Below are 27,885 nucleotides of genomic sequence, written 5' to 3' on the forward strand. Positions count from 1 at the left end.
GCCGTTGAAACGAAGAAGACTAGTTTTTATATCACAAACATTAACTTCTTGTATAAAATATAGCAGATGATCAACTTTTTTATGCCACAATACTAGCAAATAAGTATATATTTTTTTAATGTATGATAATTCAATGGTAACGTCACAGATAACATAACATTACATAGTAATATGCGCTCGCCCGCGTTAACGGTAGGTATGTGTCCTGAAGAGGGATGATAAGATGAAAATGAATAAAATAGGTCAGTTAGTCCAAATCAAATATAATTTATTCATGTAGGCCATTTTAGCCGCTTTTGAACTTTAAGTTATTTGTCTTAACATTATTTTTCCCTACAGTCCAGTTCAGTATACAGATTAAATGGAGAAGAATGAAATAGCAAGAAACTCTCTTGAGTTTATTTGTCACCATGACTCCCATGGTACCTCCTCATCATGCATTTCTAAATAGAAAGTTATATATTTCACCCATGCAGCATACTGATGATTGAGTTGTCTTATCAAGTAATAGAATTTAGTGGTAGTAGGCAGAATGTTTGAAAAGTGAACAAAAAAGAAATCTTGTGAACTATGGAATGTGAAATGATTTTTATACAATTATATGGTATACAAGTGCATATATAATCAATTTATTACTATTTACCCGGAAAGTGTCTATCTTCCTTAATATTCCAATTTAAAATGTTATAAACCGAGAATTTATAGAAATAAACACTATTAAAATGTTAATTTAAAACAGTAATATATCATTTACACAGTCCATTTAATGAGGGTAGTTGTAAGTCCATTAAAATATCGTGTAACATGTTCTTTCCATCCATTACGTATGTACAATTTTCACTCGGTACGTCACGGGCGGCGGATGTACAAAAGTCACGTATAAATCAGGAAGCCGCGACGACGCCATATTTGTCCTTTTCACCGCCATTTTGTGCTGCCTGATACACAAATAACGGAACGCGTAAAATATGTACATAAATTTTAACACGAACCGTTGTGGATAATAATGTTGATATTTTTTAACACAGATCTCCTAACTGGCTTCACAAATTAAAAAAAAAACTATTACCCAGCTCTGAGAAATCAACAATAGAAGCGTGTATGTAATCATTCTTAAATTAATTAATATGTACCTACATATAAATTTTCATGTAGAGACGTGTAGGTATATATGTATATGTAAGACACGGGAATATTATCAGAATCTGATTATTATTTTTTTATTTAAATTATACCATTAAGGACGTTGAACGTTTTAGTTTGAGAACGTCGTAACCACAAGGATTCGACTGCGTTGTCGCATCCTTGTGTGTGGTGGTCCTTCCGCCGGTGTTGCGGTAGAATTGGCTATATGACCGTTGTAGAAATAAAATATGAAAACTATTTTCTATGGTAGCTTCTTAGTAAACAGTAAGCATACAATATGTTTTTTGCATTAAAAAACATTATTAATATTTTATGTTTGGAAAATAAATCTGAGTTTTTTTTATCTGTGGTTGACATGGAGCGGCTATGATTGAACATCGTATGACGTCAAAATTCAATAAACAAAACGTTGTTAAGCAATCTTATGTAATTTGTTCTAATAGTTTGCTGAGAAAAATCGCTCAAATATTTCAATTTGTGTTGTCTAAAGTTTCACGAAATGGAGTTAGGCTATATTAAAATGCATAATGCAAATTGTTGGGAATATTTGTTTAATAATAATAAATAATATTTTCAAATAATTTGTTGGGAATTGTCGACACATAAGTACAGCATACGTTCTGTGGCTTGTCACTTTCGCAATTCCAATAAAATCTGTATAGTTATCACTCAAAACAGTTAGAGCGCCGTATTAGCCTTGTCGCATGGAGAAATAAAATTCATTTTTTCTCTATCAAATAAAGCTTTTTTTGAAAATTAGATAATTGTAGGGGGTTTTAAATAAGGCTACATATATATCCATTCTCAAGCGATTTCCTAACTTGACGAAAATAACTAAAAATAAAAAAATTTAAGTACATTTATTCCACATTTTACAAACCGACTCATACATATTCATTACTTAAACAGGCAATGAGTTATATTTTCTTGGGCGCTTACTAAAATTACCATAACAAAAAATGGCGAACATATAACACATATCACATATACAAAACCCACGAGATATTGTTGTGTAGTATGTCATCATCGTCATATTTCATAGATTCTAATATACACATTCCATATGAGAACTTGTATCTAAAGCAGCACTAGTAGGCTCCTGCCAAATTTGGTTGGACAGAGAGAGAAACACGCGTTGAAGGTGAGTGTTGCACATCGACAACGAGCCCACTTAAAACTAGCCCTGGGTCACAAGTCGCAGTAACAGCTCGGAGTTGCCCTCACTGCCACACGATGAACCCGGCTCAACCAGCAACCGGTACTCTATGGATGCTAACCCTTAAAAATAAACCTGGGTCACAAGTACCGGGGACTGCTCGAAGTTTCCCTCTGTGCCACACGATGGACCAGGCTCGCTCAGCAACCGGCACAGTGAATCTATGGAATGCTAGGAAGTTCTCTCTCTAGTGCACTGTTGAATGAATTTGGAATATAAACCACCTATCTGTCTGTTAATAAATACCTATTTATCTATCAATTAATATTTTTGCTTTTTTGCTTCCGTACACCACGGCATAGTCATGTCTCTCCTTATCATAATAATGCTAAACTACTAAATATGTCTTCACGTTACAACCTTTATTTTGCGACTTTATTGTTTGATGTCATTGAATCTAAAATGCCTGATTATCTTTATAGAAAACTTGTGTGGTCTGGCAATCAACATGCTTTTAAAACCAAGGCTTCATTGTATCGACTAGTGACTCCAGCACATCGGACTACTGCTTTCAGAGGCAGTTTCAGATATATGGCCTCTAAGTGTTAGAATAACTTACCTCCTCTCATTCGCAATATCAAAACTAAATTGAATTTTAAAAACCTTTTAAAAAAACACTTATTGTCTGAACAACTGACTTTAAAATAGGAGGTCCTTTACCTGAGGAGTCTTTTTCAACGACCTAAGTATGTAAGCTTGGTCAGGAGCAATAATGTCTGACTCACGGAGCGTTTAGCCAGCGACCTTATATGTATATGCTAACAACACCTATTATTTATGTACGTAGTATGTATAGGTTAACAATATACATATGTATATCATTTTTAATCTATTTATGTATTGTATAATGTTTTGTAATTGTATAATTGTTTAAGAGCTCGAAGTGTAATATATAAACATTCACGTATATATGTATGTAAGTATGTATTTAATTATAGGAGCCAACAGAATATCAGCGCTGCAAACTTATCTGTAGCTTCATGCTGAGTTGGTTGCCTCTTCATCATGGCGACACATAAAGCCACCTCCATTTTTATTTTATTTTGTAATATTATATTTCGGTATTATTTAATTTGTAAACTTTATTTCTATTTATAAAATGTATCTCATGTGTGCTATGTGTTTGTAATTGTCGAATAAAGAACTTATCTATCAATCTATCTATCTAATCATTCTGAAAAAAAAATATAGTATAATAATTAATAATATGAAATGTATTGTATTTATTTATCTTTACATGATATTATAATATAATCGTAATGAGCCAAACACTGTCTGCTTGTTTGGTCAACTTTCTACCTGTAACATACCTAAACTAACTACCAGCAAGGTATCTCGTAAAGAATCTCGTTTGGAATCATTAGAACGATATTTTCACAAAATATGTTCATAAATACAGTCCGTAGAAAGTCGAGAGAATCCCCAAAGGAATATAAATTAATTTTGTGAATAGTTTTAATGGATCACCTAATATATAATTAATAGAATTATAGATAGCTTGAAATAGATGCTTTATAAATTAATATTATCTGCGGAACTTCGCCTACGTAACATTTTTCCTACTTTTACAACACTTCGTTCCAGGTCCGAATTGGTTGAAGCGTCTTGTTATATAGCCTATAGCCTTTCTATATAAACGGGCCATCCAACACTAAAACAATATCCAAAACCAATTCAGTAGATACAGAAATTGCCCTCTTTACAATATTAGTAGATAGTCTCGTAGTGGACACAATGGAATTTGGTAATAACAAACGCTGATGTACTAGTTAACAACATATATAATTTCTCCTTTGCGTTTCACAAAGATTAATATTGTCAATGGATCCTAGCCCTCTAACTATTGAATCAGTAAAAATGTATATCAATTTGAAGGTATAATCAAAAAATATAATAAAAAAGCGCCTGTTGAACACGATTAGCACAAACTACCTACTGTTGCAATGTAGCCAACATTGTAACAATATAGATTGTTGATGATCATCAAAACGAGCTACCTATAACCGTATGAAGGAACAGTCACCAATAGTCTTTAATCAAAAATTGATAGATAAATATATTAAGTATTTAATTTAGTATCTAAATAAGTATACTTTCATAAATTACGTATCTGACTTGTTACAAAATAACATAGTAAATAAACTTTTTATTTGTGTGCAAACAAAGCGAAACTTTTTAATGCCAAGATAGAAAGGCAAAGGAAAAAATTATCAGACGAGCAACGAAGATGGGATGTCGTTGTCACAAGATACTTTTTTCAGGAAGCGTGCTCTTACTCGAGTGGGTATCAGAAGGCTGTAAGTGCACTTCCTGTAAGAGGTCGTGTCAAAGCAGCCGCCGGATGTGTCAATTTGAAGACACAATCTTGAAGATGTTGCCAGTGTGTAGATTCGGAATGTCTTTTTTGGGTGAAACTTAATCTTTATACCTATATATACTTTCAGATAAAACAAAGCTAGTGAGCATTGGCTTTAGTGGTTTCTTAAACTGCCACTTAGATAGGTCCTGAGTTCGATGCTAGACTATCAAAGTAAATCTTAGTTAATTTATATTCCTTACTAATTTTCCATTGAAATGTCCAATCTCACGTTTACTGTGACTTCGATGACGTGATTCCTGACAATTGACAGAGTGGCATATGGCATGACAGTGGTGAAAGATTAGGCTGTATATATTATATATATATATATATATACAGAATACCAGTGTCGTGGCACCTCGTCACGGCATATGTTAAGCGGAGACCTATTTGGTACTACAATTAATAACCCAAATGGTATTTAATAAAATACTTTTTGACATAAAATATACAAATATTTTGTCTATTAAATAAACTATATTCTTCCTTTCCTTCATGCATTATTTTTTAGAATAAGTTATTGTCAACATTTCCGCTCACATTTTTTGCAGATTAGCCTAACTTAGCGTATAAGCGCGTTTTTCTGATTACCAAACATTACTACTAGATTACCAAACAAGCCACCTATTGAAAAGTGGCAACTATCGCCAACATATTACAATATATGTACAACCCAGCGGACATTGCAACGTGATATGATATTTGTGGAACCCATAATAATAATCCTAAAGCCTAAAATATCCATGCGTCCAAATCCTGTAAGGTTACTGCCATATCTCAACATTTAAAACACAGCTTACAAACAGCTGCTTGTCGGCTAAAATAGGCGAGACAGGCGACTTCGTGCAAAGTCTAGTGAAAACTAGAATACATGACGCATATTTTTCTATTTGTTTGTACTGCTCTGGACTATTTTGTCTTGTCGTAAATTAGGGTTAGTTACCCAGTTGACAAGGGTTCGACAGTTACCTTACTAATTATCTAAAGAGCATACTCCTCCCCTCTCTTTCTAATATCTCGACCGTTTTATATTAATTTATATAATGTTCTAAACCCTTCGAGATAACATAATTAAAAATTTTAAATGACCAACCTTAAATATTTTATATTTATTACTTTATATTTTATACTTTCATCCTAAAGGAATAGTAATACAATATATATAAATAAAAAATATTTTAATTGTACAAAGTCATATCAAAACAATTTATATCGCTTTGTATATATTACCAATTCATCCCCACTTCTTTTTCTATAGATTGTTGATTTTGTTGTCTGAACTGAAAAAAAAAAAATCTTTTCTACCTACCCACATAAAAATCTAACGAAATGGGGAAAAGGGGTTTTTGGTAATGGGGGAGTAGGTACCATTGCTAGTAATATATGGTACACAAGCAATGTGGTACCAGCTCCACAACAAGGTCAGAAGTCAGATTAATAAACTCAACAACAATTATTATTGTTTGATAGTAGGTAAGTAATGCAAACACTACTGCTCGTCACTATTGTCAAAGATTATGTTGAAATGGCTCAAAAACTTTTTTACCTCTTTGTAACGAATTTTAGAACAACATAACCCTAACATAAACTTCAATTGAACGAATTACTTGATATACCGAATATTTTCTTGTTCGCTTCCGATTTTTAGTAGTTTTCGAGGTTGCACTGTAATAATATCCGGATCTGTCCGGAAGAATTTGTTAGGATTGAGTAATTTATCTGACCTCATACTCATCTTATCATTCTCCACTACTTAATTTTTATATATAATTGTAATTGCAAACAAACTCATCCCTATCTGATGGTAAATGGTAACCTCGGGGGGAGGGGATTGTTAGTACTGTGGACTAATGATCTCATTGCTAGCAATGTATCATGTCAGGTCGACCTCCACGCGGTTCCCCCTGGAAACCATCGTGATAAATTCCTGGTGAATTTGTCACGTTGGGCTAACTGATCTGACTTCATGTTCATCTTATTATCCTCCACTGGTGCCCCGCCAGCGTAAACCGTTAGCGCAGGCGGGTACACCATTCCATTATCATTCTCTAAAAAAAAAAATGGTAACCTCGTCCATATACAACACCAATACAGACATCACATAGTCATGTGATATTAGCGACACGATTCATGTATTGCCATTCGAGAGGACTAAGATTTCACGCTTCTTATACTGCAATTTTATTGTCTAATCGCACCTTAAAATAGAAAAAAACAGCTTACAAAGAAAGCTGTTTGGCGCCTGAAATAGGTGAAACTAACTCAGACCAGTTTTTACAGTGTACCTCTGACAATGATAATGTCTACCTGCGCATTCACCAGATGCTAAATAATTTCTAGATTTCTTCTTGTTCAATAACCGTTTGTTTCTTCTATAAAACTTTGCCAGATTCTCAGAGCCAGTTTTAATCACCAATTCGAAGAAGTTTAGTCTATACCGTAACTTTTTATTTGCTATTATTATCCTGTACCACGTTTCATATGCTTTCGTAGCATTGCGCAGTGAAGTGTCGTCTAGATAACTGAAATAAAGTGTTATCGGTAAATATTACAAAAAAAACTACCTAATACTAAAATCGTAATATTATCGCTTATTATCATTTCAATAGTGCTTAAATTTAAGCTTATTTGAATAAAGAATTTCTACTCTATTCTATTCTAATAATACCTACCTACCCATGAAGACACGACAGTTGAATAATAGTTTAAAATCTGTTTTATTTTATGTTATATAAACACCAATAAATTTAATTAAATGATGGTTATTATATACCTAATAAATGCATGTGTAAATTTGTCTATACTGAACTAAGCAACTCACGAGAAAATTTCCCAAGACAATTCCAGAGGTAACAATGACACTATATCACGTGTGAACGTTGCAAGAAGCGTTTTTGAACCAAAAATAAAAACATCGTTCTCGTACATTGTAAACAAAGTTTAGATAGATCACATTATCACATTAGCCGTGCGGGTAGTGATATTAGAATAAATACAAAAAGATTAAATATTGTTGGTACCTAAGTAACAAAAAAGAATTGGTAGTTATATAGTTATACAGAAACCTGAGCAATAAACCTACTAAATTATAATTTATTCGAAAAAACGTAACCGGTTCCTGAACAAATCAATGATGCTATGACTATATTATTATTCCATTTCCAGCAAACTGAAGCATTGTGATTATTTGCTCAAAGTTCAGTGTAGCAAACTGGCAACACAGACGAAATCAACAAGCGGTTTTGCTTGTCTCTGTTTATCGGTGAATTTATTGAAATTTATATTTTGTTAAATGGTTTTGATTGAGTAGTGGTATAATTTAATTCCCTAAAACTTTATTATTTATTATTTTCTTCATAAACCACATCAATTGCTTAGTAATGCTCTTTTATTATTTGCCTTGTCGGAACTGACAGATGTTACAGTGATAACTCGCGCCAGTTTTTAGCCGCCGATTAAGTGAATTTTGTGACAAAAATGGAAGAATCTAATAGAAATAATAATGACAAAGTCTCTTCTTCTCAAGAAATAGGTAAGTCATTAAAGTTCTATACATTTATAAATTGAAATTGTAAAATCCTAATTGACGTTCATTTTCAACAACCGACCAAATTAAAAATGCTTTCGTACACCTTGTTGCAAAAAATTCGTTTACAATTACATTTTTATAAGCAAATGTCTTTTATTATTACATTATCTTATTTTTCCACTTATTGTTATAAAATCTACAAAATATTACAGAGTTTTGTTTCGTAAAACAATGTAATAGTGATTTGATAGAAATATTACAGTCTACAAAGCATTTTCTAGTGGTCGGTTTATAATCTGAACGTCAATTATATTCGTTTCGAAGCTTTTATAAATTATATTAAATGTTTCTTGCTTTATGATACGATTTAAGAGGAGATTCTACTTGTATTTTACCACATTTCATAGTTTGTAGACATTTAAATTATTGACATCTTACCGATTACATTTATTTCATTCCTAGAAATTTTAAAACTTATTGGTTAATTAGTGGTTGAAATCGGGTTCGCCCGGATGAATGTATCTTTGTTAGTCATGTATATATTAACATAATATATAGCTATGTTAGTGTGGAATAAGATTTTCAAATAGTGAAAGAACTTCTCATATCATTCCAATGTATTCGAAGTTACTTTTGTCAGAACAAAAGTCTGTCTATTATGACCCATTTGAATCAGAAAAATAGGATATAAATAATTTTTAAAGTTTTAGATTATGGGTTTTCTATTAATGGAGCGGTTGCACTACCTATATATACTAGTTATAGTATAAGGTGTGAAATAGGTGCATTCAAGTTTCGAATAGCATATTTTAATTAATTTATGGTACAATATTAGTGGGGTTGATAGCGAAACAAACCTAATTCTCATGATTGCTGTTTTTAGGATGTACTTTACTATTGTATATTGTTTATATGTGCATTTTGAAGTAATAAGCAATAGACACAAATGATATTGTTACATTTTTCCTTAGAAAGTAAGAATAATGACATGTTTGACAACTAATAATGTTAATTTATAAAATTACAACAATTCTGCACAAAATTACACTATTATGAAAAGTTAACTAAAATACAAACTGTACAGTTATAATATTAGTATGGATTATAAAATGTTATATTAATATAAAAAAAATGTCATGAGATTCATAAATTTGGCAAAATCATGTATCTTTTATTCAACATGTTTTATAATGTAATAGAGTATATAAAATGAAATAAAATCTGTATTCAAATGTATAATTTCTGCTACATAATCGAACAATCTGTTACTTCATATTTGAGACCTCATTCACCTCATAACAAAAAATAACCCGTCTACTAGTAACATGTCTGAACATGTTGACCACATACTTTCAAAGCAAAATAGACCCTAATGTTTTTAAGTAAAGCTTTAAACTTTTTTGTTTTCATTAATAACTTAGAATGGGTAGCATCTATTGGTTACATAATTTATGGTCATTTGTACAACCTTGAACTACATGAGTTGTTTGTCTAAAAATAGATTATAATATTTTTTTTAACAAGATGTATTTTTTTTAGATTGATTTTATGCAATAGTGCACTTTTCTGTGCTAATAGTAAACAACTGATAAAAGATGTCAATATTGTAATTTGTGCTCAAAAAAGCTCATTCGAAAAATATAAATGCTGAGTTAGTCCTTCTTAGCTGTAAATTTAACATATCATCTGTAATAGACCTACATTTCTTTTATTAATGTAAATGCGGGGAAAGTGTTCGCCAAAAGAATCATCATCACTTTAGGTGTTCCTGATTAGCCATCATAACCTGATGGCTAATCAGGACAACATGAAATAAAAGGACTAGTCTTTTATCTTATTTTACCATTAGGGGACACATGTTGTCCCAGACTATCATTTGGTTGGCTAGTACATTTAGATGATTTAAATCAAAGTAAATAAAAAAAAAATTGATTCATGTAGGACATTTTAGCTGATTATGAACATATTTTTTTTTTGTATTAATATTTTTTTTCCTACCGTCTAGTATTTTGATTGTCCAGATTTACTAGCTATGTCTTGTATTTGGAGCAGCAGTGCTACATCTCTTTGGATACAGTATTCAGCATTGAAATACTGAACCTCAGATGTTTTTGCAAACTAAGACAAGCTGTTTCAAGATATTATTTAATTCATATTAATAGACTTACATGACAATGATATTTTAATTTGATTTGACATGTATACATATATAGGTAATGGTAGTATACCACTTACAATCAGTTAGAATATTTGCAATTCTAACTACATAAAAGAAATAAATATGTAAATACTATATGTTTCAGCTTCACCGAATTCTGACACCATAGAGAACACTCCAACTAAACCTGGTGACACCTCTCAGATTCTGTTCCCGGAGAGTCCTGTCTATGAACCTGAAGACATGGAAGAAATTCAACAACCTGATGAGGTTTCTCTCAAATTATTAACTTATTATATATAAATAGTATGAGACTAAAGAGCAAATGGTCAATGTTCATTGGAAATAGAATCATTCATTCAAATCAGTTCCTATTTGAAAACCTCATAGGTCTGTTTTGCACACAGAGTTGCAGTTTAGATTCCTTACACAATGCAAACCTATGTATTCCTGAACATGATTGTTTTCTATATTATGTATGTACTTACAAAAATATTTGAATTTAAGTATTATGAAAGTTGTCTAGTACCCATAACACAACCTTAGCTTAGGACTAAATGGAGCTGCGTGGTTTATGAAATAATATAAAATAAATCTTTTTCAGGAAATGTTTCAGTTTATTTTTGTAATTGTTCTTGAGAGTCAGTTTTTTATACTTTACTTATTATTATTAATTTTTCAGTTGTAAAAAAATATATGCAAAATCTAACATATTCATATTTTCAGCATGTCACCTCTACAACAGAAATGAAGGCTGATGAACAACTGGAAGTTAAAGGTATGTAACTGAATTTATTTATTACCTCTTTGATATGCAATGCCTGACATAAGAGTTAAATTGCTTTAGAAGTAGTCATACAGTTGGTTTCTATACATGAACCAAATAGAGTTGATAAAGACATACAACTGTAAATTGTAGAAAACTTTATATTGCATTAGTTTAATGTGTACGTCTCACTTTCTGTCTCTAAACTATTGCTATCATACATTCATCGGTCTCAGATAAATAACATTTTTATTCTCTGCTCCTAATTTCGAATTATGTTATATTACATTACAATATGATATAGACAGTATAATAATAATTTTTACAGAAGGCACTCCAACGCAAGTAAAAAGAAAATTGAGCGATGAAGCTTTGCAGAGTGATGCAAAGATGCAAAAAATTGATCTCACCAGTGGCGACTGTGGTGTTTCCACGCAAAACTTAGATGACGAGGTGTCAGAAATAATTGGCGCCGCATCTAAAAGAAAATTGGATATTCAATTGCCATCTACATCACGTGTACGAACACCTGTCAAATCAAGCCCGAGAAAAATAACAAAGCGAAGCAATAGTGCTGACGTAACTAAACCGAAAACACCAAAGACTCCAAAATCTCGATCAGCCAGCGTGGACATCACGAAAGCACCGAAAACACCACGTCGACAACCTCTACAGTTAGATCAAATTGAAGAGCATGTAATCTCAGAAGAAACAAATGGATCAGACAAAAACTCTCGAGCTAGTGTGGTATTTGTTAAAGAAATACCACCACCAAAAGTGAACCCTGTGGAAATAACAGCAGAGGAATCCAATTCAGAATTAAATGACTCACAAAATTTACATCTAGTCTTATCACCTTCTCCCGATGAAGATGTTAGCAATGATAAATCAAAGCCATATTATAGCAGTGACCCAGTCACAGTTAAAGATAGAAAAGAAATATTGGATCCCGGCAAAATTTATAAAACACACAGTGAAGGTTATAATTATTCAGATCAAAGTAGCAACTTATCTCAATCAATGCTAAAAGATTATAATAAGGGTAAAACAACTGATCAAGAAAGTACTGATAGTGTTGCCTCTATAAATCTTGAAAGTCCTGACCATGTCCCTAGTGTTGCTTCAAAGATGATCTCCAAATTATCCAATGGCAATTCTTCAACTCCAACCGAAATATCCATTCCAGGAAAACATGGCTTGACAGAAGATAGCGATAGCACTCCTGATCTGATCAAATTAAATGGCAACAAAGGTAAAAGGCTTAAAAATGAGTCATTCCGTGCGAGTAATACAACAACACCATCAACAATTTCACCATTGCAGAACGGTCACTCACTGCCCATCAACACTCCTCAAATACCCATTTTTGATATTCACATTAGCCAAAATGAGGATTGTGAGTTTCTATCCCTATATGTTGTGAGAACTGATAATGATTTAGGTATGGATATATGCAAAGAATTTCAGAGGATTTCAAAAAGATTTACCATTGATCCTTATATGGCAGATGTCTCTGTTAGCAACTCTCCATCCAGTGTTACTAGTGGAGGCATGATAAATCTACCCAATAGAACCTCGTTTGCATCAACTGTCAGCTCGACTTCTACTACCAGCAGCAATCGCACAAGCGACGGAGCTTTTGTAGTACCACAGCCACCAAGAAAATCTGTGTCGAACCCATCAACTACTGTTAAAGGATATGATGCTTTAATGAAGAAGTTACAAGATATATTTTCGCATATAAGAGAAACATCTATGGACGAAGGAAATCGATCATTAAGTGACGATAAAATATCAATTGGGATTCAAACGTCACTTTCAAGTGATTCGGCTTCACTGAGTAATGGCAATGCTAGTCCTGATGAAGTCAGTAAATGTGATAAGACCACTCCAAAGAGTTCACTCAAGAAGTCTCGGGTAAGGGGTCGTAGACCCCTAGCCGGCAAAACAAAGCGTGCTATTTTGCCAACGCAGCACGAGGAAGCGGAAGAGGCTCAAGTTGCCAAATCGCCTGAAAGGCTGCCATCAAATGGCGAAAACGGTAAAATGTCTCCAGTCAAGTCACCTAAAGAAGAGAAGCCCTTAGCTTCTATTGTGGGTACACCAAAATCAGTCACTAAACTGAAACAGAAACGTCGTCCAACATCGCCTAGACCTGCCACTCCTGTCGAGAAAGTTATAGTCAAAACTGAATATCCAGGGTTTCCTCCTGATACGGTGGTGCTAGCCAAGTGGGCAGATAAGCGTTATTATTCTGGAAAAGTTCTAGAAATCACCGAACCAAACAAATATTTAATTAAATTCGATGACGGACATTCCAAAGTTCTTCTAGATGACTTCATAATATTTGGAGATATGAAAAGTTTACCGTTGCGGGGATGTTCAGTTTACGCAATGGTAGATGATGAACAGAACTACGAGCCTGGCCTGGTGCTAGATGTGGAGGAGAATGCGAGCGGTACCGTGACATATCGCTGCATTACTGATGGGTGAGTCTCTTTTATATTGTTTGCCAATTTAAAAAAGTATAATCTTGTGAAACTGATATTGTAACATACTCTGTAATGTTGTCTAAAACCTCGCATAGGTTTAACTTCTTTGTAGTCTTACTATTTTCTGAGTATCTGTATATTTTTAAGTCATGGGGACGATTTTTCCCATATCTCAAAGTGAAAGCCGGCCACTTGTATATCATGTTTGTACAATATATCTAAGAAAATTCTATCATAGGCTTTTGGATCCCGACTTGCCATACTTACACTTTTCAGTATAGTTTTTTTTAATAATCCTTCAATATGTACACCCTTCATAGATTGATAGAAACGAGACTTTGGCGTTGACCACTTCTTAACTTATACGCGATTATCTCACTGAATTAGTCATCCACACCCCATGATTGACTCTGGGAGCAACAACCCCCGATTAACTAGGTTAACAGCATCATGGGGCGGATCACTAAAACTAAGTTAGTTTTAATTTTACAGGTAACATAAGAGATAACGTAGACGAATAACCTCTAAATGCCAGTTATTTTTTTAAAAGCAAATATCATCAAGCTACTCTTAATAAGGGCGAGTGCACACTGCCGCCCCCGGAAAATACACAAACCAATCTCATTACTAACAATGCATCATATATATTTATTTCAGGGTACTAACGTATGTAAGAATAATACATATAATAAATTATTAAATTTCCTTGCCCATTATTTGGGGTCAGCGCAGTATGTCATCCTCTTCCACTGATCCCTATTGGACGTTATATCTGAGCACCTACCCCATTTCCTTAAGGGTAGTATTATACTTATGCGTTTATCTGTGTGTGACAGAGAAACGCAGGTGTGTGTGACTGCGAGCGAACTATACCTGACGGAGGACCAGGCTCGAGCTCTGAAGGACTCTTCACGACCGCGCTCACCCCCCGTGCCGCACCCCACCACCCCGCGCCGACGTCATCACACCGAGCTGGATCTCGACAATATAATACAGGTCAATATACTGAATTCAATCGGAATTTAATTTAATTCAAGAAGGTTATATTAAGGTTTTTAAGGGTCGGCAACGCGCACGTGATACCCCTGGTGTTTCAGACGTTCATAGGCTACGGTAACCATTTACCATCAGATGGGCCGTATACTTGATTGTCACCATCGTAGTAAAAAAAAAACATTATTATAGATGATGCTTGGACCTCTCCAGATAGCTCATATTTAAGTTCAGTCTAAAGTCAGTCTACGTCCCGCCATGTAGCACACTAAACTAACTAATGTACAATAAATAGTACAATTATTACACCTGTACATTAACTATCTAGATACTACAATCTTATTATATTATAAACGCGAAAGTTTGTGAGTATGGATGCATGTTTACTCTTTCACGCAAAAACTACTGAACGGATTTTGATGAAACTTTACAATATTATAGCTTATACATCAGAATAACATATAGGCTATAAATTTCACGCGGATGAAGCAGCAGGCACAGTTAGCAACAATAAATTAAGTAGCGACATCTCATCACATCATGTGATCATCATCATCATTTATGTTTTTATTTCTATATATATTTATGTATGTTTATTATTTTATTTTTTTATTGAAATTTATATTAAAAATATTTTGCTTTATATTTATATATTTTTGTTGACTTTTCTCATTTATATTAGTGCACCGTCAACAATCTTTCTCTGCACCACTCATGGTTGACTGGTAGATAACGCCGCATGATATTAAGTCCGCCATATGTAAACATTGATTTTGTGCATTAAAGTTAAATAAATAAAATAAAAATCATGTATAACGCTAGTAGTGTGGTGATAAACATCGCGCTACAATGGAACTTCACAGAGACTGACTTGGTCGTCTAACGTTTTAGCACTCAGTCTGCGTGTTTTCGACATATATATTTACAAAAAATGTGTATCTGTAGCTCTGCTTAGCTTGGGACTAGGTAGCGCTGTGTGAATTGTCTTGAGTTATTAATATTATATTACTTTCTAAAAAGTAATCTGCGTGAATACCATATACCTACCTATTTTAGTCGCCTAAGCTGTTTGCTTTATATATAACCTATGCTTCGGTTGAAGGGTGAAATTACAGAATAAAGGGCAAAACATTGAATATATACATGAATAAAGATATTTTGATTTGATTTTGATTATTAATATACATATTATTATTATTATCATCTAAAGCGATCTCGTGAATACAAACTACCAATATATAATGAATTACTTTCATTACAGGGTCCGCGTAGCGCTCGAACTCGGGACAAGGGTAGTTCGAGCGCAAGGAAACGGCTTGCGTCACCGAAGAGTCCTAAAGCATCAACTTCAGGTATGCCAATAGGCAATCTGAGTAATATTATAAACGTGGAAGTTTGTCAGTGGATGGATGGATGGATGTTACACTTTTATGCAAGAACTCCTGAATGGATGATGGAAAACACGCACGAATAGAATAGAATAGAAAATCATTTATTCAAAGAGACTTAATTTAAGCATTTTTGAATAGTAATTTGTTTTTTATCTACCACTCGTTCGGAAAGCTGTCTCATCACAAGAAGAACGAGCAAGAAACTTGTGTGTTGCTCTTTTAAATAATCCTTGTAAGTTTACATTTACAAGTCGAAACATGTGAATACAAACTACCAACCAGCACAAATTTTTTGGGTCAAATATAAATATACAATAAGATTAAATCAGTCGTAGTGATAAGATTTACATGGCCATTCATACCTGCGTGAAAGGCCATGCGCGCGTGAAAGATCGTACGTGTAAAGGTAGCTACGTACATGATCATTCTTTCCTGTGTGAAAGCTCATTCGCTCGTGAAAGAGGGTACAAGTAAAAGCATATAAATAATTTATTTTACTGGCCTACTATAGGCGTGAAGTCAAAAAGCACGGCAGTAAGCCGCAAACGTCTAGCGAGCGAGAGTAGCGAGATGAGTGAAAGCAGCAACTCTGCGCCGCCCGCTCGTATAGAAGACGTCGCTGGAGTCGAACCCGAAGTGCAGCGGACGCCGCGCAAGATCGACGGCGTCAAGGGTATGTCAATCTTGTTTTAATCCTTGCTAATAGAAACCGCAGTCTCACCCCGTGCCCCACCCCACCACCCCACGCCCACTTCATCACACCGAACTGGATCTCGACAATATAATACAGGTCAATATATCGAATTGCATTGTGATTTGTTTTTTAATAGATGATATTTGGACATCTCGAGATAACATATATTTAAGTTCAGTCTACAGTCAGTCTACATCCCGCCATGTAGCACACTACTGAATAAACTTACTAATGTACAATAAATAGTACAATTATTGCACCTGTATACTCATACCTAGATACTAGTAGGACTATTATAAGGGTAGACTAGTAATTGGAGGTTAGATTGAATAACACCATAGCATATTTGAATTTAATTTGTGAACGCTTTGGAAGTACTTATTCGTACATAATTTAAGAGCCCTATTCTTATTGTTCGGTTTTTCCGTTATGCACTTTGAAAGTTAATGCAACTAGTTTTACATTGATCTCCTTGATGTATCTATGTCTTGGTCTTCCCCTTTCCTTCATTCTTTCGATAATGATCATTAGTTCATTATGCTTTATCAGGGCCCCTAACACTCACTCTCTTCAGTTGAAGGGAATTGTCAATAATGTGGATTGATGACCTCATAGTTAGCAATGTACCATGTCAGGTTGATCTCCACGTCCCCCTGGAAACCATCATCGTGATAAATTCCTAATGAATTTGTCATGATGGGCTGCCTTGATTTCATGCTCATCTTATTATCCTCCACTGGTGCCCCGCAAGCATAAACCGCTAGCGCTGACGGGCGACTATCTCATTTAAACCCAATAAAAAAATTACCTACGTTCTCTTCTAGGTTTTAACTTCTTGAAGGTGTTAAAAAGTGAAAATCTTAATAAAATTGTGTATTAAATTTAGGAACATTTTTTATATTTAATAGCGGGGCCATTGCAACTTAAAGGTGCGGCCAAACAGAACATTGGCAAAAAGAACTCTAAGCTGACAAAGTTCGAGAACGATGAAGACACAGTGTCGCTGCTCGGGCCGATACCGAGCGGTGACTGCACCATATTCTCCGGTCTGCACTTCCTGCTGACGTGCAACGAGGCGCCACGCATAAGGGACGGAGATGAGAAGTATACTGGAAAGGTAAATCAATATTATTTTATTATATTAGCCGGCCTAGGTAGTCTTAACAGTATAGCACAAGGCAGAGGTCCATATACACAAAGAATAGTGTAATACTAATAAGAACTAATACTAATAACATCAGAAAAATATATATAATACCGTACTTTTTAATGTTACTATGTTTTTTCGTAATTTTTATGTATATATGAGTGTGTATGCGACGATTAAACAAATATATACATATATATGCATATATGTTGTTTAGTTGTTGTTATATCAATATGTGAATGCAATGGTTGTCAATAAATGTTTTTCTTTCAAATGACACTCATTTCAAAGAAAGAAAGAAAAACATTGGTGCAGAAAACTTTTCTTTTACTTTTTCTACATATTTTATAGCTTGCGGAAAATATGTCAGATAAAATATACAATGTAAATAATGGATACAGGTGAGGATAAGATACCTATAATAGATCTCTCCTTCATAAAGTTTTTACTTTTAACATGTGGTCTTAAGCTCGTTTCTATATTTCACACAGAGTCAGGATACCCGACATTACTCATCAGAAGAAGATGGCGACACCACATCTACTATTGCTACGGACACGGAAGATCTGGAGTTCTGCAACAGGCCCTTCAACAAGGAACGGCTTAAGGAGCAGATAGAGGCTGGAGGCGGTGTTGTCTACAGGTAATATATGTAATAAAATATATATATACTATATTGGCCCTATGGTCGAAATTCGACCATAATTAATTTTATTTCGAACATTATTGAGGTTCTATTGTAAAAGGCTATATACATATGTTTATCGGACTGTGTGTAATATTTTTTGTATTAATTTAATGTATTTTTGCATAATTTTTGAAAATATTCCCTCCTTCTTTATACAATCTATAAGTTTTCATACTTGCATAGATCTCCGTCCGCGCAATATTCGTAAAAAGGGCTATACAGTTTTTGTTTCATTTCTTAATATAATCATGAATAAAATAGAAGTGTCTACTTATAATTTCAAATTCACAGCTTTTCACTAATTGCATTTAAAAGTATACACGTACACCAAAAATTAATTCGATGTACTCAGGCTAATAAATCGCCTGGACCGATTTCGACGGCACTTTCACTTGCAGACAGCTAATGTTATAAGGAGTAACTTAGACTACTTTTATTTTAGAGATATGATTTTTATAAAAAATAAAATCAACGCCATGTTATCCTGAAGAAATTTAATGAAAATCAAGATTTAAAAGAAATATTAATTATAATTTATTTTCTTAATCTAACAAGGGAAAATATTTCCAACAGCCATTTCGATGACGTGCCAAAAACGAAGTACAGCGTCTGCAAACTGATAGCACCGCGGCCGTGCACCACTGCCAAGTACATCCAATGTCTGAGTGTGGACATCAGGGCGGTGTCCCACGCATGGATCATATACAGCTGCATCAATAATAGGCTTATGGATATCGACTCTTACGTACTACCGGCCGGCTGGTCGCTTATCAAGAAAAAACACATCAATTGGGTATGTTACAATAATTTTATGTAATTAGAATATAGAATAGAATATAAGTGTATTGACTCGTTTTGACACAATAATGACAGTAAAATACAAGCAATAATTTACACGCATTAAAAACAGAGTAAATGTGGGCCACAACTCAACGTGATGCTGCAAACATAGTTTCCAGCGCTAATTAGACGATAGACGAGACCTAAATATTAGATATCAACACGCTTACTCTAAAGTGGATATAATTTCACCTATTTTCGATATATAAAGTAGCTGTTAAACACGCGTTATGAACGCAAATAGTGAAGTCATTCCACTCTATTTTCTATTTTTTTTTAATCAAATTTCGAACTGACTGCCGCGCGGCGTCTGCCAGTAGGCAGCGCTCATTTATAAAGTAAAATGGTGGGAAAGCCTGTAGCTTTCTCGCCGTTTTGTGCATCACAGTTTTATGATTGAGTTTATTTAAAACTAAGTGTATTGTAAGTCGCACGATATACGTATTTAACACTCGGCTCGAGCTGAAATTACGCCTCGTGTGTAATAACCATCATAACTTATCTCTTTTTTTTTTTGTTAATTCCGCTACCGTTAGCATGTGTGAGACCTCTAAACGAGGCGTCATCAGGCAATGAATAGAGTTGAGAAGCCTTAGTATTGACTGTTCGGCGACCACACTTCGGTCTAGTTATCTATACTGAATTCTTTTTTAAATTGAGGATTTCTCCAGTTTTGATGAATTTTTAAATACGCCTGCATTACATACAAGTGCTATTGTATATGCACACAGAATAAACATAGCTGTAGTAATATTAAATCATGTCAGATATCGATTTCTTCATTATATTAGTATATTGGTCGTTACCTTATTATTCTGATTTAGTAATGCAGTCAGTCCTAAGCCTGAGAAAAGTATGAAGGAAAGTTCAAGTCATTGATTTTTATTTAATTGTTAGGAACTACATTCAAATTAAATACATATTTCTAAAAATATAGTTAGGTGAATATAATTTAATTAGTTGTATATATGATGTTTTAAAACATCAAAAAAAATATATTATTATTTCTTTACATTTAACAATCAACTTATATATATATTTTTTCTTGTCAATTTAATTCCCATTCAATTGGGCTAGCAATGGCATATTTATGTTTATGTTTAAACCTACAAAAAAAAATATGATAATGGAATGGTGCACCCGCCTGCGCTAACGGTATAGCTGGCGGGGCACCAGTGGAGGATGATAAGATGAACATGAGGTCAGGTTAGATAGGCCATCGTGACAAATTCAACAGGAATTTAACATGATAGTTTCCAGAGCTAATCTGATATGGTAGATTGCTAGCAATGGGGTTATTTGTAGGTATTTACTAAGTCAATAATGACTAACAATATAGACATAAAATAAAATGAAATCGTAAATAAATAATTAATCAATTCCAGAATCCACCATCAGATAAACGAAATACAGCCATTTTCAAAGACAAAGTAATTCTCATATGCCACGATCAGGACAACTTCATGAAATTCTGGGACCGTGTGTGCACCCTAGCTGGGGCGACCACACGGGTTGTGAACGAGGAGAACTTAAACACAAACAGTGCGCACGCTCTAGTCACCGACTGGGACTGTCCACATGAAGTCCAGAATAAGGCTAACCAAGATTTGATCCCGCTAGTCTCGCCGCACTGGGTGAAGCAGTGCCTCATCGAAGGCAAGATCCTGCCCACTGACGGTCACGACAAGTTTTCGTTTATGTATACGGAGCCAGAATGATCCTGGGACTTCCGGAGGATCCTCATAATACGTGAATATTGACACTTTACGAGGACGGACGGGAGTGACGTTTTAGTGTTTAATAAGTGATGTGATAACAGACACGTGGTGTATCAAGGAATTATCGCCTTTGAGCGATTTTAATTTAGTGTCGAACACTGTGTAGTGTCTCCTTAGTGTTTCGAAATAGATATTTGAAATTGAACTCTGATGAACTCGTAATTAAGCTGTTGAATTGTGGAATATCTTGACTGAAATTTTTCAATGTATATTATATTTAGTATTTAATGTGTTGTTATTCAAGAAAATAAGCGTTAATTTACATTGGTTTATTAATAATTATTTGATTATTTAAATTATTTCTTTACATGAACATGCAATGTAATGATTATATTTTTTATTATTGTTTAATGTCATGTATTGTAATTTATTTAATGAAAAATGTGATTTACTACCTACACATTAAACTCTATTATAATTTGTGTATTGACATGAAAATATCTGAAATATTATTTCATTTTAATAAAAAAATAAGGCTATTCTGCCTTGTCGAATTCAGACTTTACAGTCAAATCTTCTATATGTTAGATTTGGCTGTATGGTCTTATACCTTTGCATTCCCACTTTTGGATAAAATATACTACTATTAATAAAATTCTTATTTTCTTGATTAGCCTGTGTAATTCCTGTACAACAGATATAAATTACAATTTCTATAAAATTAATGTTTATTAAATGTTAATAGATAATAATATTGATGTATCAAATTTAAGTAAAACCAAGGATATTATGATTGTATTAGTAGATTTTTTAATGTGAATGGTAAGTAGGCTGATTGTCCACTTTTTAATAATGGGAACTATCCAGCATATGAGATTTTCTCTATGAAAAGGGTTTTTTCAAGGGTATCTGAAGGTTTTTTAAGAGTTGCCAACTCGTGACACCTAAAGTGACATCAGGTGAGACGTATGCTTGTTAGCCAATATTGTGGTATTAAAGAATAGCGCTACAGATATGTCATCAGGTGATGCCTATGATTCTTAAGAACCAGTGTTATGTTTAACGTGACCATTTATTCTTTGGAACAAAAGTTATTCAGAAATAGTTAAATTCAAAGATTTATAATATGTAACAAATAAAACAATTTGCTTTAATATAGCTGGTGAAGTTTGGCTACTACTTAAATATTCGCACGTTACTAACAATGGTACAATATTGCGTCCCAGAGTTAATTTCGGGTACACTGGGACTCGTAATTATAAAAAGGACAGTTTCGTTCAAAATGGTATATCTGGTCACGTTAGTTATAACTATATATAACCCTACAATTTCAATTAATAACAATACAATCTAATAATTTTCTCGTTATTCCAAAACAATGCATTTGGCCTATAAATTGTGTTCAATTATTAGAGTTGTAAAAGAAATCAATCATAATTTTAAAAAATGATCTGAAAGTGATATCGTATATAAGTGATTTATTTCTCTGTGTAAGGAATTGTCTTAATAATTTAATGAGTTAATTCATACTAATATGATAATCGTTAACGTGTGTATACGTTGGACATCTTTCACGTCCGATTGGATCAAAATACGGCACTAAAATCACTATCGAAGCAATGGCAGACCCCTGTGATAGATCCCCCGTCCAATTCAATTGGGGATCGAAATTACGACGACCTGAGGTTCGGACATCTAGCGGTGCCCTCAGATTAGTCGTATCCGTCAGGCGGGAGTTGGCCTTCAGCCGCTCCATAAATCCTTCCAGCTGCCGCCAACAGCATTAGAGTAGTCGGAAAAAACAATGGCAGTAGTTACAAAGGTTTGTTAGCAGGCACATTACTTAAAATCACATAGATGGTTATGTTAATATAGTTAAATGTTTGAACAAGAATAATTTTGTGGTAAATAAAAGTATTTACCTCTCGGCGATTCGATTAGGTTGCACTAGCAGTGGTCACAAGTTGAATGGAGTAACAGCGGATATTGATAGGTGCCGGCAGTTTATTCAACTACCGTCATTTGATTGTCCGATGAAAAATCACGATACAGTACTCACTGTATCCGTACACATATTGACCGATGCTACCAAACTTTGAATTTATTAATCACTGTAATACACGCAGATGAAAACTTTAAACCAGCTTCCCTATTAAAATTGGGGTACTTCTATAGCCTCTACCTTATTTACTATAAAATGATGCGTGTTAAAACACTTTTAACTGTATTAATAACGTGTACTGAACGCGAAAGTTTAAAAATAATCATTTCTAAGGCTATTTATTCCCTCACACTTCTGTTAAAATTGGGGGTATTTCTATATTTATATAGTCTCTATTTACCTTATTTACTATAAAATTATTCGTATTAAAACCCGTTTAACTACATTAATAATGTGTATTGAATGCGAAGTTTTAAAAATAAACATTTGTAAGCCTATTCCCACACTTCTCCGATATTGCGCCTAATTTTAGTGCCGTGTGAGGATCATTTAAGGGTTTAATGGATCTTAATTTAATTTGACGTATGAGGGGGGGCGTGGACTTAATATGTATATATATGTAAGTTGTATGGCAAGCATACAGACATGTCTAGTTTGATAATTGACAATGTCTATGGCCAAATAAATGATGATAGTCAGATGGAACGGCTGTTATTTTTTCTATATTATGATAAAATCATGATTAATTTTTGTTGATGTTAATAATCGATCTTATTGTAAACGTAACTAAGTTCAAATTATTTTTGTTATAGTTGTTTTTGTGTTAAACGCATTTATTTGTTTCAGTGGTTGTTTACAGTTTTATACATTATATAAACGAGATGTTTACCGTGATTATTTGGTTTCTGAGTTTCTAATACTTATTGCATATGTAGTCTCTGATGTAATAATTTGTTCTATAGTTATAAAGCGGGTAGACGTATTTGTCTGTTCGTAATAATTTATATCCACCACAATTGTCCAGTCGTGATTAGGACGTTTCATACAGCGTTAAAATGGAGTAGCTCATACAATATAATTATGATAAATATTTCCTTTATATCTATGCATTTATCTATCATTAATTAACTATAACATCAATGTATGTTATTTTTTTAAACATACATAAACAAATAAACATTCGTCGGTCGCGGCCACTTGTTAATAGATATGAGTGTATTTAAACGCTATCTTAATTATTATATGAGTATTATGCTGTTATGGGCCCAGTTTCTATTTTTATTTTTCTATATATTGGAGAATAGATAATATTTGATGTCTAAATACCAAAAACTGATAATGTACATTTATATCATGAAAATTTCTCCGATGCAGTTTGGATTTTATATGAACGATTTATTAATATTCAAAGTATGCACTGAGAAATTTAAATTGGCATAATATGTTAATAAAAATAATCGTGTGTAGACTGCGAACTAGAAAAGAGTAATTTGTTCACAAATCCATCATTATTTAGTTCATTTTGAAAAGTGCTATTTGAATTTAAAATGTCAATATAAGTAATTTTTGTGATATAAAGGTACAGCCATGTCTTTTGTCATGTCCTATAGTGCGATATAGTTTCCACAGACCAAATATATATTAATTGCAAACCAGGAATCAATCATAGTGTACTATGCAGGCCTCTAAACCATTTGCAGCTAATGACTGTTGTTTTATTACAGTCACTTCCATAGGCAGCTGATGTACAGTCGGTTAGTCCTCAGGTTGATGCACTGTTTGCAATTGGATGGTGTAGCAATAAAAATGCCTTAATCGGAGTCCATTAGAACAACATCAATAGTTTTCCTGTAATCTGATGATTCATTAACTGTATATCAGCAGTCTAATAACCCTAAAATCATTACAGAGTTATTTTAGCATTGACTTTTTCTTTTATTAAGAGTATCTAAATAGTAAACATTAGTTATTTTTTTAGTATTGTTAATAGGGTTTGTCGCTACCAATACAACTTTATACCCAGTCATTTCTTATGTTGCTATCAATTTTATTGTGGTCTCATTTAGTTATAAGTATTTTGTATAAAACTGACGGCTAAAGCCAAGAACTAAATAGGTAAGTAATGTTTAAGGGTTTCGTTAAAAAGTTAATTATGTGTGTATTGGGTTTGACTAACGTACACATATACGTGCAGTATGACTAAGTTCGATTTAGAATTTATGTTATTAAAACCAATTTTATTATTATTTTGAATTTAGTTGGCTATTGGTTTAGAAATGTTTGCAGTAAAATAGTTATTTTGTGCAATTTGAGAATCAAACAGATATACAATAGTACAAAATAAACATCTTTTCTTTACAATATTTTCTACATTTCGGTTCGAGTATTAATTCTAATAATAGACTCTATACTATATTTGATATAATTCAGTTTTATGAACCGAAACTCGAATTGTTTTAAATTTCAATTTCTACTCACGCTTTTGCAATTTTTATTATACTTAATTATAACATCATATTTAAGTGAAGATGACAAGTTTGCATGTAAATAATGCATTTACTTTAATTATGTATTTGTCCCAAATCAATCTCAAATGTTGAAACCAAAATTTACATATAAAAAAAATATTTTCTATATTTAGGAACAACTGATAATTTATATGTATGTTATTATTATTCATCATTATATTTTAATGTTTTGGTATTATCATGTATTTTTTTTCATTAACTTTTAAGCAGTGGCGTTGAGGTTGCAGAAGGGCTACAGGAGGGCGGATAGCTAGCAACGTAACTTTTTTAAATCAAACTAGAAAATACATGAATATGCATTACTTTATTATTTAATAATAAAATTAAAGCTGATTTGATATGACATTTTTTTTTAATAATAATTAGAAGTCGACTAATTTCTGGTTGGCACCGGGCGAGCAACAGGTTATAAGCCACTGCTTCTATTGTCTATGATGCAAGTATTTGTTTTGCAGTATTCTTTTTTATTTACATTTTCACAAAGCGTATACTAAGTAGTGCTAAGTGTACTGTATTAATATTCTAATTGTATAACTAAAGTGTATATGTATATTTAGTCATATTTATCTATTTTATACATAGTTTAAGATTATGATCTCTGTACTAGGCAACTTTTGTATCTTGATTTTTCAAAATGACAATTACAATCATATCTTAAAGATGCAGGCGTGTTTTTGAAATTTACTGCATGGTGTTACAAACTAAATTAATGTATAATCTGTATTGTAAATATTAATTTTTATGTATACATTGGTAATTATAAAATTGTGTAAATTATCTAGTATTGTAATCATTATACAAATGTTGACTACACTATTTGATGAAACATTACTTTTACAAATAGTCTAATAATATGACAATTATTATTGTATATAACATGTGCTTAATATAATTAGATAATCATGCATAGTTTGTCATTTTAATGTAATTTTTTGTTGTGCAAATAGATTGAAAGTGACTTGTAAATCAGTATTCAAGAATTTGTTGTGTATAAATTAGGGTTTTTTTAATTACTGCTTAGGTATTCCAAAATTGAAGAAAGAGAGGTATAGAGGTTGCGCTTCTATCCCTTCCTCACTTTTTCTCGCGTCGTAATGGGGGCTTCTAATCCTTTTTGATATTATTTAGTCGACATTTAAAAACAAACCTAATAGTTGCCTTTATATGGACTGTTTTTACGCGCGAATAAGCTTTCACGCAGGAAAGAATGTGCATGTTAAAGTAGACACAGAGAATGAGAAAGACCGCGCGCGCCGCCTGCACGCACTTTTCAGCGTCATTCAATGGTGCGTGCTTTAGCGCCATTTTATAATAATTTATTAATCATTGCAAAATGTCGGACATTTTGAGCAAAGACAGAGTTAGTGATAATTTATACATTTTAAACATGTCTTTGAAAAATTAACTCTGTATTAAACAAAATGTTAAATGATATGAAACATACACAATCAGGCGCGAAAGAGTGAGATAAAGAATAGAGAAAAATAATCACTCGGGATTACGCGCGTGCTCTAAATGACGTGCAAAATGACGAGAGAACTTGACCACGATTGAAAAACAGTCGTATAAAGGCAACTTATAGAAGGCTACATTAATCGGTGCAGGTTAATTTAATCGCTAGAGAATTATACATCAAGTGTCGTAATGTGAAATGTTAACTTTGCTATACTATATAGGACTACGGACTGCTATTTATTTTTCTTAAGCCCCCAATAGCTACTTTATTTCCGTCGTTGAATGATATGATATGAACATGGATATTACATTTGTGGCGACATATTTCATGTATTGTTTTTGTTGCTCTAGATATATTCGTTGTAATTGAGTCAAGTAGAAATGTAATGTGTATAAATAAAATGATGGAAATAATTGTTGAATTTTTTTCTTACCAAGGAGACTCGATAAATTCGTTTGCATCATTGTAAGTTTTGTTTCAGCCCGTAAGCAAGTTTTTTTGTTTTACGTTTGTGTTGGAAATGTGATTTGGCGGTGGATTTTAGTATAAGATACGTAGGTATACCTTTGTACGGCTACGCATTGAAGGTATCAATTGAGGATAACAGAATGAGCATAAAGTCAGATCCAATAATAGTGAACTCATCAGGAATCAACGTGATTGTTTCCAGGGTGTACGGTATCGAAATTGAGATAGCACCACTAGTCCTCATTAGAAAAAAATCCCTACCCTTATGGCTACTGTATGAATGCTGAGTACCGATTTTCTTTATTCTTTATCTATATTTTAACTTAACTTTTAGAAGAAATAGGGCACAGAACA

At 33.2% G+C, this 27,885-nt stretch overlaps 2 protein-coding genes across 2 annotated transcripts; one reads left to right on the forward strand and one right to left on the reverse strand.

Moving 5' to 3' along the window:
* Positions 1 to 5,918: 5,918 nt before the first annotated feature.
* Positions 5,919 to 7,649, reverse strand: LOC131850034 (uncharacterized). The gene is made up of 3 exons (XM_059200185.1): positions 7,543 to 7,649; positions 7,029 to 7,243; positions 5,919 to 6,001 (listed from the first exon to the last, which is right to left on the reverse strand). The coding sequence occupies exons 1-3, from the start codon at positions 7,647 to 7,649 to the stop codon at positions 5,919 to 5,921; spliced, it is 405 nt and encodes a 134-aa protein (XP_059056168.1).
* A 549-nt stretch (positions 7,650 to 8,198) lies between these two features.
* Positions 8,199 to 27,467, forward strand: LOC131849981 (uncharacterized). The gene is made up of 11 exons (XM_059200118.1): positions 8,199 to 8,253; positions 10,554 to 10,678; positions 11,135 to 11,186; positions 11,503 to 13,663; positions 14,503 to 14,662; positions 15,921 to 16,011; positions 16,562 to 16,723; positions 17,653 to 17,861; positions 18,383 to 18,534; positions 19,153 to 19,372; positions 20,805 to 27,467. Exons 1-11 carry the CDS (start codon positions 8,199 to 8,201, stop codon positions 21,135 to 21,137), a joined length of 3,720 nt encoding a protein of 1,239 aa, XP_059056101.1. The 3' UTR covers positions 21,138 to 27,467.
* Positions 27,468 to 27,885: the final 418 nt, after the last annotated feature.

The sequence above is a fragment of the Achroia grisella genome, unplaced genomic scaffold, assembly GCF_030625045.1.
Source record: "Achroia grisella isolate CSIRO2021 unplaced genomic scaffold, CSIRO_AGI_Agris_v1 utg676, whole genome shotgun sequence".
Lineage (NCBI taxonomy): Eukaryota > Metazoa > Arthropoda > Insecta > Lepidoptera > Pyralidae > Achroia > Achroia grisella.